Source organism: Aristolochia californica, unplaced genomic scaffold (assembly GCF_029961685.1).
Source record: "Aristolochia californica isolate CCGP_79_NKW_82.1479 unplaced genomic scaffold, dmAriCali1.0.hap1 SCAF_8, whole genome shotgun sequence".
Taxonomy (NCBI): domain Eukaryota; kingdom Viridiplantae; phylum Streptophyta; class Magnoliopsida; order Piperales; family Aristolochiaceae; genus Aristolochia; species Aristolochia californica.
Window position 1 is genome coordinate 23,073,992 of NW_027182279.1, and position 13,252 is coordinate 23,087,243.

Below are 13,252 nucleotides of genomic sequence, written 5' to 3' on the forward strand. Positions count from 1 at the left end.
CTGGCAATCAGAATATAATTCTACAAAAAATTTCACCAGTGAGTCTGAAATAAGGGATTGATCCGAGGTAATCTCACCATTGACGCTGAGCGTGGTGATGCGGTTGGCTCTTCTCCGTGCAGAGCAGACTGCATGGAAGAATTTAGTATTGGCATCCCCCCTCAACGAGCCACTTAAATCTTGCACGCAGCTTCCAGTGCACGACCTCACTATGAGCGAAGGACTACATTTGCCCTTGGAGGGTATATCTCTTGGTTACTTCTGACAAAGAGAGGTTTCCAGATTCCTCCTCAGAGTCAAGAGTGGAAATCTGAGAAAGGACAGAGGCTCTCTCGGCTGAGGAAGAGGCCTTTCTCTTAGAGGCCCAGGATCGCAGCAACGGCTTCAACATCTTGAGCTTGGCTGGGAAAGTCCACCCGTTCGGGCCAGCCACGACCATCCTCTCCCAGAAGGACTGGATAGAGGGGTCCGTCATCCAAGCATTATTGAATCTGAAAGAAGAGAGGGGGGGGGAGGGGAGCTATGCCGTAATCGGCCAATGATTGGAAACAACCTTATTGAGAACTTTGCTTGTAGCATTGCAGTATAACTGGAGCCAGTTGTTGTTGGCTAAGAAGCGGTCAAGCTTGGAGACGACGGGGGGTTGTCTGCCATTTGACCAAGTGAAAGTCTTTCCAGATAGGGTGACCTCATCAAGATCCCAGCTCCCAATAAAGTCTGCAAATAGCCTCATGGAGATAGTGATTCTCCGGGAGGGAAGGGATTTCTCATGGCAGAAATGGGTAACATTGAAATCCCCCACAAGCATCAGAGGAATGGGCCACCTCTAACAAGTCCTCAAAAGGTCATCCCAGAAGAGATCTCTCATAGTATCTAGTAAGACTATACACACCCAGAAGGCAACAAACTTTCCCCGATCCTTTGTCTCTCAGCTTGATTCCAAGGGAGTAAGTGCCACAACAACGATCGGGCACCTCAATGATATTAGTGTCCCACACCATCAAAATGCCGCCAGCCAATCCAATCGCATCCACAGAAATCCATCCAGCATAAATTGATCTTCAAAATATGCAGTATGTCATTACTTTGTGACTTTGATTTGAACTTGTACTTGTAGGATGGTCCTTCGACTTCATTAGCACTCTTATTCTCCCCCTCAAGATGGGAAGTACACGCCAATGATACCCGACTTAAGTATAATAGATATTTTTTTGATTCTTCAAAACTCAACTTCTTCCACCTCTCCTTGAATAACAGACAAACTCAAGATGTCCAATTAGACAAAATAATCAAAACAAATATTAGCGAGGACAAAGAATCTCATAACCCTAAAGAGTTGGCACAACTTAAGAAAAAGGAAGAAGACATATGGGTTCAAGATCCAACACTAAGTGATTTTGAACATAAAGTAGTAATAACAATCACCAAGAACAAAAAACCTTGAATTAGACTATGTGAGAACAATTTCAACCACTCTTTCAAGTGCAGACAACCCAAATTAAGTCGATTAGAGCTCACATTGAACTAAAACCACCTAACAACGACACAAAACCACCTAGGGCACCACTATGACACCAAGGACGAAAACACCCATACACACCAAACTAAGAAAACCAACCATTGGAACTCAAACTAAGGCATTGACACACTCAAATCTCAAAACACAAGAAAACAATTTTTCTGAGACAAAGTGCAAACTAAATGATATTTATTAAGTCCAAACAAAAGATAACGGGTTCCAACATAAAAACATAAGGAATTGATCTTACCAAATAAAAGAGAATCATTTTCACAATTTGAAATGGAATGGGGGACAGGTGTATATTCTGCCATGCTTGTTTCGGCCAAAGAATGTGGATGGTTACATCCAACCAGCAGCTCCTCGGCATTCAACATTCTGGTGCTACAATATGCGGACGACACTTTGATTTTTGGAGCTGGAACGTTGGATAACATAAAAAAAGTGAAGGCAGTTTTGGGGCTCTTTGAAATCTGCTCAGGTTAGAAAATCAATTGGAGGAAAACTTCTTTGATTGGGTTCAATATCTACCCAAACTATCTCTCAGAAATGGCGGAGGTACTTGGTTGCGGAATCTCATCCACCTCTTGCACTTACCTTGGCCTTCCTCTATTCACTAGTCATATTTGCATGGATCTTTGGAACCTAGTCATAGAGAAGATGGAAATACAGTTTGCATCATGGAAGGGTCGTTTGCTTAGCAAGGCAGGAAGGTTGACTCTTTTGAAATCATGTATCGCTGGTATTCCAAACCACTATCTTTCCTTCATGCCTTGTCGTGCCTCTATTTGTCAGCAGCTTGATAAAATGAAGAAGAGTTTTCTTTGGAGAGGGAACAGCCCTAATTTCAAGTACCATTTGGTCAACTGAGAGGAAGTTTGCCTCCCAAAAACTTTTGGAGGTCTTGGAATCCGGCTTTCCAAAAACATGAATCAGGCCTTGCTCCTTAAATGGATTTGGAGACTCAATTCAGCTGCTCCAAACCTCTGGAAAAATATGGTGTTTTCAAAGCTCGGCATCTCCTCAAAGTGGTGGACAGATGGGGAAAACAGAAGGAATTTATCTCCTATTTGGCGGTCACTCTCTCTTAACTCCTACTTTCTCTGCGGCAATCCGATTCTATATGGGAGATGGCCATCATATCAGATTCTGGGAAGATTGGTGGTTGGGTGAAATGCCTCTTCAAAACACTTTTCCGAGCCTCTTCAGAATTTCAACAGTGAGGAATAGTACCATTGCTGAAGTCGCTAATAATGGGGGATGGAGCATTCAGCCTCGTCGTGGCCTATCTGAGTCAGAAAGTCTTGAAGACAGTCGACTGTTGGACACTCTGCAGCCAACCAGAATCCAAGCTAACAATTCAAACAAATTGATCTGGTGGCCAGATAAAAGTGGCTCTTTCTCTGTCTCTTCTGCTTATCTTGCTATTCAAGGAGAGATCACTCAGGGCCCCAAGCATACAGTAGAATTCACTTGGCGTCTTAGTGCCCCCCCAAAAGTAAAATTCTTCATGTGGAGTGCTTGCCGTAATAAGATTCTCTCTGCTAACAACCTCAGAATTTGTGGCCACCTCGGAGTTGACCCCATATGTCGTTTCTGCCATGCAGAGGAAGAAACTGTTAGCCACCTGCTTCTTTTGTGCCCTTTCTCTTAGGGGATTTGGACGTCAATTCTTAGCAAAATTGGACTCCAACTCTGCTTCCCTGAGGACTTGACAGCCACCTGTCGTATGCTCGTTGGGACCCCTATCCCCGGTCTTGGGAAATTGATGATCTCTGCTTTATCCGCATTCATCCCCTGGGGTATTTGGCTAGAGCGAAATCAGCGAAGATTCAATGCCAAACTCAGCTCTCAAGATAGAGTTATTGAAACCATCTTAGGCAATATTACAACTTGGCTTCATTCTAGAAAGGCCTTCTCCCCCTTCTCTGGATCATCCATCAAGAATAATTGGAGAAGCCTAGCCCAGCTTCACCTCTCCTCGAAGCCTCCTGTCATCTACGAATGGACCCCGCCTCCTGCCGAAGTCCTTATGCTGAATTTTGACGGCTCTTCTCTTAGTAACCCTGGCTTAGCTGGCTTTGGTGGCGTGATCCGTGATTCTCTTGGGAACCAGATCGTCTCTTTCTCCGAGCCGCTTGGTGTTGCAGACTCCACGACGGCTGAGCTTCAAAGCCTTCTCAATGGGCTTCGTGTTTTTTGCGATCATTGCTCCGGACCTGTCCTGATCGAGGGAGACTCTAAGGTGGTGATCGGTTGGTGCCAGAATGCCTCTACTCCTCCGTGGCACCATTGGGATGCCTTTTTTGAAATTTTGGATATTGTAAATCTCTTTAATTGTTTCTGGTCTCTCATTCCGAGATCAGCAAATTCTGTGGCTGATGCCCTAGCCAAGCAAGGAGCCTCCTTGCAATCTCTTGTTGTCAGGAGTTAGCTCCTTTCTGTTCTCTTAATAAATTCACATTTCATAAAAAAAAAAAAGTAAAAGTGTATATCAAATAATATGAAAAACTTACAAGAGGAACAATATTGACTGAAGTACATGAACATGACTAACCCAAAAAGCACAATGATACGAGACATCAAAGTAAACAACCAAACATGACCACAAAATTGACTATCAAATTTGACCGAAAGATCAACTACAAATGAACCATGACACTGAACATCAAATTAAAACATGAAAACAACCAGAAATTTGACCAAACCAAGGGGGCCTATGCCTGTGAGGGTAGAGAAGGCAGTAGAGATACCCTTGTTAGTGCAGGAGAACAAGTCTAGTCAAAGTGCTTTGGGTTGCCACAATTGACAATAGGGACAAGGACAGTGAGAAAAGAGGGCCTCCCTTAGCACCGTGGTTCTTCTTCACACCTTAATATCACACAGCACATGGTTGAGAAACCTCAAACAAGTTTGTAAAATAATGAAGTAAAGAAGATTGAGAGAGAGGAAGAGAGAAAGGAGAGGGAGAAAGAGAGCCAAGACTCTTAGTGAGTAGGGTTCTGGTCAACTCCTAATCCATATTTATAACTTAAACATGGGTACAAAGACTATAACACCCTCACTTAAACTCACTTAAACCCTTATAACTCCTACATTAATAATCCTAATTACATGAAATTTGAGCTACATAAACTCTTCAACATACTGAATAAGATAAGACTATACTTAATAGGTGTAAACAATGAGAAATTACCAAACTACCCTTTACAATATTTTTAACACTTCCCCTCAAGCAAGAGCATATGCATAAACTCCAGCTTGTTACAAAAGTTCCCAAATTCATGTTGTCCCAAAGCCTTGGTAAATATATCAACAATCTGATCACTGGATCGAATATATGGAGTGGCCACGTCCTTTTTCATAACTGCATCTTTGACCAAATAACAAGCCACTTCTCTGTGCTTAGTTCTTTCATGAAAAAATGAATTTCCAGCAGTGAAGATAGTGTTGTGGACTCAATAGCACACCGAGTCACACAACGAAGGAGGCAACAACAACTCACTCAATAGGATTTATTTCTTATATTACTTTGAGTAGGATTTATTTCTTATATTGTTTTAAGTAGGAGTTATTTCTAAGTACTTTTATATGTAGGGGCATTATGGAGAATTATTGTAACCCTAACCCTAAAACTCCATGACGTGATCTATTTAAGGGAAAGGAATGAATGAAATAGGTAAGCTTTGAGATTTTAGAATAACCTAGTGTAAACAGGCTGAGATCACCTCTTGATCCCGAGTTTAGGGTTTACTCCAAAAATCCAACCTATCCTTCACCCTCCATTGGCATCCATCTTCATCCAACTTCATCCACCATCATCCCTATTTGGAAGAGGAGCTTCCTGCCCCTTTTCCGAGCCCAAAGAGAGGGTCTTCCCTCCTCCTCAGCGTCAACAACAAGTAGGGGTTCAATCCCTCTTGACGAGCAGCAAAAAGGAAGAGTTGCTGGTTCTTCCACGTGAAGGACTAGAGCAACTTCTCTTGTTGGGGAATCATCACGGAAACAGAGCAAGAACAGCCATCAACGTGAGCCAAGGCTGCCCCCTAAGCTAGGCCTTCAATCCTAGCATGAGCTGCACCAAATCAGGGTTGAAACCCTGATTTGCGTGAACAAGAACAGGTATTTCTTCCATTATCTCTCCACCTGAATTAATTCCATTCTAGCTATAACTTTAGCACTAGAGTGAGTTCATAAAAAGGGAGACTGATCACTGGTGGAAGATTAGCCAAAGAAGGGATCTTTAACCCTCCTTACTGAGTCCAGCAGCTCAGTACCAGTGCTGGATTCACACATCCCACGTCGTGTTACTCGATCCATGACCCGGGACCGTAACAAATAGTTGCTTGATTGCCATAGAACATAGTCATGGATCCATTGCTCTATTGATTCAACTCCAGTACAACTGATCTCACCCATGTCAATTGACTAACCGTATGCGCCATAGTTATATACTCAATTTCAGCACTAGAGCGGGCCACCACATTTTGCTTCTTACTTCTCCAATTTATTAAGTTTCCACCCAAGAACACACAATAGCCAGTAGTTGACTTCACGTCCAGTTTAGACCCAACATAGTCCGTATTTGAGTACGCCTCTATCTTAAGGTGATCATGAGGCTTAAGGATCAGCCCCTCTCTAGGAGAGCTCTTTTAGATATATTAATATTCTCTAAGTGGCTCCAAGATATATCTTCCATAGACGATCCATGAATTGGTTGACCACACTGACTGAGAATGATATGTTAGGACAGGTAACTGTACCATAGACCAGTTTCCCAGCTAACCAGCGAGACACAGTCTTGTCCTTGAGTTCATCACTACTCTCACTGTGAAGATCATGACCAACTTTGACAAGAGTCTTTATTAGTTCGGCTCCTAATAAATCATAGTCATGTAACATATCGGTTACATATTTTCTCTGAGGGAGTATGAGTCCTGCTTTGTTTTGGGCTTCTTCTATGCCAAGAAAATACTTTTAGGAACCCAGACTTTCGTCTAAAAATGTTGTGAGAGGTATAATTTCACTTCTTCAATCCCCTTTCTATCACTTCCAGACAGGATAATATCATCAACATACACTATCAAAACAATAACACCAAATGATCTCTTCTTTATAAAAGGAGAATAGTTACAATGACTTCGAGAGAACCATGCCTTCAAACTCAATTTAAGTTCATAGATTGTCTTTTTGAGTCTACATACACACCCAAACACTCGAGGAGTAAAGGCTAATAGAGAAACTAAGGGATAAGCAGCTGAATGGTAATTTTCCCACCAAGGACAGAAGATGGCATTCTGTTAGTAAGAAAACACGCAGTCATGATTGCATCAGCCCAATATTTTTTTTTGGAACATTCACACGAAGAATCATAGTGTAAGCAACTTCCAACAAGTGGCGATTTTTACATTCCCATTCTATTGGGGGGTGAACACACAAGACCAGTGATGAATAATTTCATAATTTTGGCAAAACATATCAAACTTGTCAGTGCAAAGGACACGAAAAGATGCATTAGACTAGGTCTTGATTTCATTGTAAAATTTTTAAAATACAGTGAATACTTCAGATTTCTCCTATAAGAGATACATCCAAGTATATCTACTGAAATCATCAACAAAGGAAAGAAAATACCTATGACTAAAGACACTGGACACGGGACATGGTCCCCATACATCTGAGTGAACAATTTCAACTAAATTTGCGCTTCTTATTTTGCTCAAGGGGAACATAGTCCAGTGATGCTTGCCCAGTTGACATTAAAAAAAAAAAGGATAAATTGGAAGGGAACTCAAGAAATAGCTTAATCAACTTTGCTAGAGATGGATGTCCTAACCGTAGGTGCCACTAGAGCGATGATACTACAGAATGTAAAGCATATTATGGAGGTTGTAAGTCTCCTCCCAAATGATAGAGTCCACCCCTCTCACTAGCGGAACCAATTGTCCTCCTCGTCAAGAGATCCTAAATACACAATAAGATGGAAACATGATTACTGAGCAGTTTATGGACTTAGTAATCTGACTTACAGACAACAAGTTAAGTGAAAAGTTTGGGTCAAGTAGCACTAACTGTGGTGACATAAAAAGGGGCAAGAACAAATGTACCCATTCCCAGAACTAATGACACTGACCCATCAGCTAGGGTAACACACTTGACATCAAGAGACTCCTTTAAAATAGAAAACAAGGAAGGCATACCTGACATATGAGTTGTGGCTTTTGGATCCAAAAAAGGGTTCAAGAGGGACACACATGTAGAGCATACGTACCTGAACTGGCTAAAGTGGTAGTGGGAGGTAGAGGAGGAGCTACGGATGTTGTAACAGAAGGAGTAGCAATCAATTGTGTCATGCTCTGAGCTAGTTGTTGCATCTCATCAGGTGCAGCCGACACAATATTCACAATAGGTCTAGTAGAGGATTTAGCATTTTCATGGACAAGGGAATTTGCCCAAACTGGCTTCCTAGACTTACTCCATCACTTGTCAGAGGAATGGTTCGACCAGCCGCAATGTATACAATTCCTATCAGGTCTACTGTAACCTCGACCTCTGCCTCTACCTAAATTGTCTTTGCCTCTGCCCTTACTAGATGCACCACGTCCTCTAGCAGATTCTGAGTTGCCCAAAATCTGAAGGGCTGATATGTCAATATGCTTAATCTCCTTTTGTCCTTGGACATAGCTGTGTTTTCAGCTCTCATGACCCAATTAAATGCAGTAGAGAACGATAGAATATCATCCGAGGCCAGCAACTATGCTCTAACTGTATCAAATTCTGGTCCCAAACTGTCTAGAAATTTAGCTACGTGTAGCTGGCCCCGTTGTTCCCTCATCTCCCTTTCATCCATAGAAAGTGGTGGAAAACACTTATTTCCTGTAGGACTCCAAGCAACTCACTGTAATACCTTGTAACTGAATGGTCATCCCGTTTGAGACCAAACTATCTCGCATATAGCACCTACACACAAGATAAATTGCTCTCCTGAGCATACAGTGTTTCTAGAGTTGCCCCCATCTTTTTAGCTATTTCACAGTTCATAATTTTATTCCATTGTTTTGAATCAATATTGTTGATTAAGATCAAGACTTGAGTATCATCTATTTCCCAGTCATCATCAATTGGGACAGGTGGGTTATCCCTAATGAATTTTGATTTCCGTTTGGCCTTGAGATAAATTCAAATGGACTTTGACCAACTTAAATAATTCTATCCATTCAACTTTTCAAAAGTAATGAAGATCGAATCCTTTCCCTCTGAGGTTTCATGTTCCCTAGAGGGGGTGAAAACTTCACCAGAATCAGCCATATATGCCACAAATATCAATAATAAACAGCAACTAATCAGAACAAAATCAATAGCTTGCGTAGATATTGTGGGCCCCACTTCTTAAAAAAATTAGGGTTTCCTCAATTGGAATACCAATCTGTCCTAAAATCATAAATCCTCATGGTTGAAGGTAAAATCTTAGAAATCCCAAAAAAAACTTCAAGTTTAGGGCTGACATCAACCAACCCAGTGATGATGCAGACAGGACTAGCCTCGTAATGGGCTGCGCAGCAGGTAGATGAGAGAAAATCCCAAGAAACAACCCCTTAAGGGCACTATGCAATTATCAGGTTGCTCAAAGGGCAGTAGACACCAATAACATTATGGCAAAGAAAGACAGCACAAAAATCTGATTTTTGTGAACAAGTAGCAATCTAACCTTGGCTTCAATGGAGTGGAGAGGAAGGCTTCGTGTGCTTGTAACCAGGCCTTTCTGCTCCGATACCATGTGAAATAATGAAGTAAAAAAGATTGAGAGAGAGGAAGAGGGGAGGCAGGCAGCAAGAGAGTCAAGACTCTCATGATTAGGGTTCTGGTTGACCCCTAAACCATATTTATAACTTAAACATGGTACAAAGACTATAATACCCTCACTCACTTAAACTCACTTAAACTCACTTAAACCCTTATAACTACATTACACATCATAATTACATGAATCTTGAGCTACATAAACTCTCAAACATACTGAATAAGATAAGACTATACCTAAGAGGTGTAGATAGTGAGAAATTACTAAACTCCGCTTTACAATATCTTTTAACGGCTTTAAAGTTGGTAGAAGAAACTTTGAAGTCTAAACTGAAAAGTGCAATGGTCCCTTGGTTGAGAGCGCCCAAATCCATGACCTTCTACACTATGAACTGGATTCAAAGGATAAGAGAAGAGAAAGATTTTGAATCTTAGCTCAGATTCATAGAGATCCATGAATAGAACAGGCAAAACTGAAATACCACTTTATCTCCAAAAAGCACGCTCTAGATGCCCTCCTTGACTAATATGACACATAACTTTATTATCTTACAAGAAGCAACAGGTTGAAGCACAATTTGTCAATTCAAGTTGCTCAAGTCTAAACAACCATGGCAATGGTGCTGCAGCCAAGGTTCTTCTTTCTACTTTGTTTCTTCTAATGGGAGGTCCTCCACAGTTAATCAACTTGGGCTCTTTCTGAATAGATACGGAAGCAAATGCACAAAGCATGAAAAGAGAATCAGAACTCCACTAATTCCCATCGATTCTCTGCTCTCAAGAATGCTCCATGTTTTTGTTAATCAGCTACGGAAACTTCTTCTAGAAATACGATCAAATTAATTCACATGTTGCAGTTGGATACATCCAAGGTCATAGTAGAAGAAAAAGTTAGATTATATATCAAACTAACAGACCAACAACACTAACCATTTTTCATAACTAACAAGAAATTATGCTAAAACTGGTATGAAAAATGATGCTAGTGGAGGGGCCTAGAGGGATGAAGAACAACAAGATAGGAGGGACCTAAGAAAAAAACCCAACTACCAGTGATCGACAAAAAAAACCCATGTCAGCAGCGGTAACAACCTGGCAAGAGAACCAAATTTGCCAAGAAATAGTAGAGACCTTGAAAAATGCAGTAGGTGTAAAGAAACTGGAAGATATGGCAATGACGGTAAACACAGAATTACACAATCGCTACTAGGCGCGTGACCTCAACAATGAATACAAGTGAGTTGGTGAAGAGTTGGTATGTCTTGGTGTAGACTCAGAACTATACGACATATTCCAAGATCAAGAAGAAAACTAAGAAGAATAGAGAATTACCAGAAAACCTACAACCTATGGGAGTTAACCATGTCAACTCACAGACCCTAGAAGATCGTTTGCTCTAATACGATGTATAATTTGCACGAGAAAAGTTTAGGAGAGATTCGAGTCTGGAGGCCCCTCTCCCATATTTATAATCTAAATAATATTTAAAAATTACAATCATGTCCCTGCAACCGGTGAACCCTAGACATCGACATTCTATAGGAAAAGACTTTTTTAGAAAATAAGTAAAACACAATTAACTCTAAATAACAACTTCCAACATTAGAAGAGCATCTTTGCTATGTTGATTACACACATAAACCCCAATTTATGCCAAGTGAGACTTGAACTCAAGACCTCACACTTAAAACCCCCCATGTCACCATTGAACCAAAGACCCAAGCCATATATGGGAGTATAGAGTATCTCAACGAATAATGTGTTATTCCCCATCAAATTTATATGAACAAGGTCACCTGATCACCAAGTTATTAAAAAGGGCTCTACCATGTTATTGCATTCAAGCCATCAAATTAATGTACTGAATTTTACCAGTACATATATTTCTTTTAAGTTGTTCAATTCACTTCAAGAATCACAATGCTGTCAATGATGACTGAAGAATGTTTTGATATTACAAAGTGAAAAATCCATGTTCAACGAACTTTCAGTTAGAGAGAAATAACATCTATATGTATATCTCATGCACATGGTAAAAGAATTTCATATTTACATGTCTATGTAGAGATACTTCACCACCTCTTTCACCATATTCAAGGCTGGAAACAGCTAGGTGTCTAAATTTTTGCTAAAACAGGATGTTGTAAGCAAGTTAACTGGAGTGCAAACATTGGTACTTGTTAAGAAGGATTACTGTATACTTCAGGAATACTGAACCTGGTAAAAATATAACATTTCTTCAAGTGAATAAGGCACTAATTACAGTCAAACCAAAAAAAAGGCAGAAAATCTACCTTTGCTGAGGCCATGTCATTTCTTTTTGCAGCATCCTTGATTGCTTTCTGGACATTTTTTTCTTCTCTCTGCACATCTGGAAATCTCCCAAAAGAAAAAGAATCATCACAAAGTCATACAGGCAGCAGAAATGGCTATTATATTAACGAACAAGAAGCAAAACATAAGAAAAGATGAATGGATATTAATCAGTAAAAATAAGTATAATAGGAACACATCTTGAATTCCATTCTAAGAAACTATCGGGAACCTCGGATCCAACAATTCACATGGATACTGAATTAACCGATAATTATCGATAGAGAGTGCACCAAAAAAGTAAAAAAAATAAAATAAAAAAACACTAAAAGAGGCAAGTGAAGCGACAGTAGTTCATTAATTTAAAACTTCACATAAAAATTAAAAATGAAAAGCAAAAACCAGAACACCAAAGTGTTAAGGATATTACAGAGGTCCCCATAGAATAGAACGATCAAATTAAAATTTTCAGTAAAAAATCGAATCAGTAACTCGATCAAGAAACGACCACAATCCAAATAAATTTTTGGGAATCAGAACCCAGAAATTAACGGAAAAAAAACAAAAATTTAGGCAAAATCAGGAAACTTCAAAGATTAGGCAAGTGAGTTGTGCCCAACGCTTGCCTCGGATTTGGCGTTCGACGTTTCTGCATTCTTGCCTGAGGCGTCTCTGCCAATCCCTCAATTGCTGCTGAGGGTTTGGTTTGGGCTTCAAAAGATTCTTCACTGTCTCCATTTCTTTGATTTTGTCCCTCCCTAAGGGATGAAGTTGGTCAGTAACGAATTTCTCAGCCTTAGCCGTTCATAAACGCTAAGTTAATGATTGAATTTAGAGGAATAAAAAATCGAACCTGACTTTCACTTTTCAAAAAAAGTGCTCGACGAGTCAACCACCGGTCCTCCGGAAAGATTTTTGTACGGCCGTTAACGCTAAAAAAGCCGAACCCGGTTCGGGCAACGTCAGACATTTTACCCGCAAGACGGGTTTGGAGAAGTTTTCTTTATAAGGTTCGTAAATGACAGAGGTAGGAGAGAGAAAAATTAAGATGTCAGAGGGAGGATGATGCCAAAATCAATAATTTGAGATATTTTCTATGAAAGAGATTTTTTTATTTTTTTATTTTTCATGATAAAGATTTTTTTAAGATTTTTCTTTTGGTTTTTTTTCTATTTATGATGAAGATTTTTTTGACTTATCTATTTTCCATAGCAATAATCAAATGGTGAACTCATGCTCCTCTCCTATTGGCTGGAACCTCTTCTCCTCCTCTCCTCTTCTCCTCATTCCATTGTATTATGCCACATTATTGTTTTTTATTTTCTACTTGAATGATCAAATTTATCCACTCAATTAGTCATAGTGACTTCGATAGGAATTATGAAAGGAATTTGTTATTAACATGCCATTTTTTTCTCTCTTTCGGTGTCAGATGTCGTATTTTTTTCTTTACTTCAATTTTTTGTGGCTTTGAACCATATACAATATGGCTAATGTATGCCTCAGTATTATGCATCTCATAGACCTCAATCAGAGTTTGCTTATATTATTTCATCAACTTGGTTGGCGTTTGCCTGGACAATTCCACGAATTAGATATCTTTAATCTAATTTCTCTCCT

At 40.0% G+C, this 13,252-nt stretch overlaps 1 protein-coding gene across 1 annotated transcript in view; it reads right to left on the minus strand.

Moving 5' to 3' along the window:
• The window catches only part of LOC137939134 (vacuolar protein sorting-associated protein 24 homolog 1), a 47,215-nt gene extending 34,765 nt beyond the window's left edge, over positions 1–12,450 (minus strand). The window contains exons 1-2 of the mRNA XM_068784335.1: positions 12,259–12,450; positions 11,614–11,690 (exon numbers count right to left, since the gene is read on the minus strand). Coding sequence (XP_068640436.1) covers positions 11,614–11,690; positions 12,259–12,370 — 189 coding nt within the window. The 5' untranslated portion in view covers positions 12,371–12,450. The remainder of the gene's footprint in view (positions 1–11,613; positions 11,691–12,258) is intronic.
• Positions 12,451–13,252: the final 802 nt, after the last annotated feature.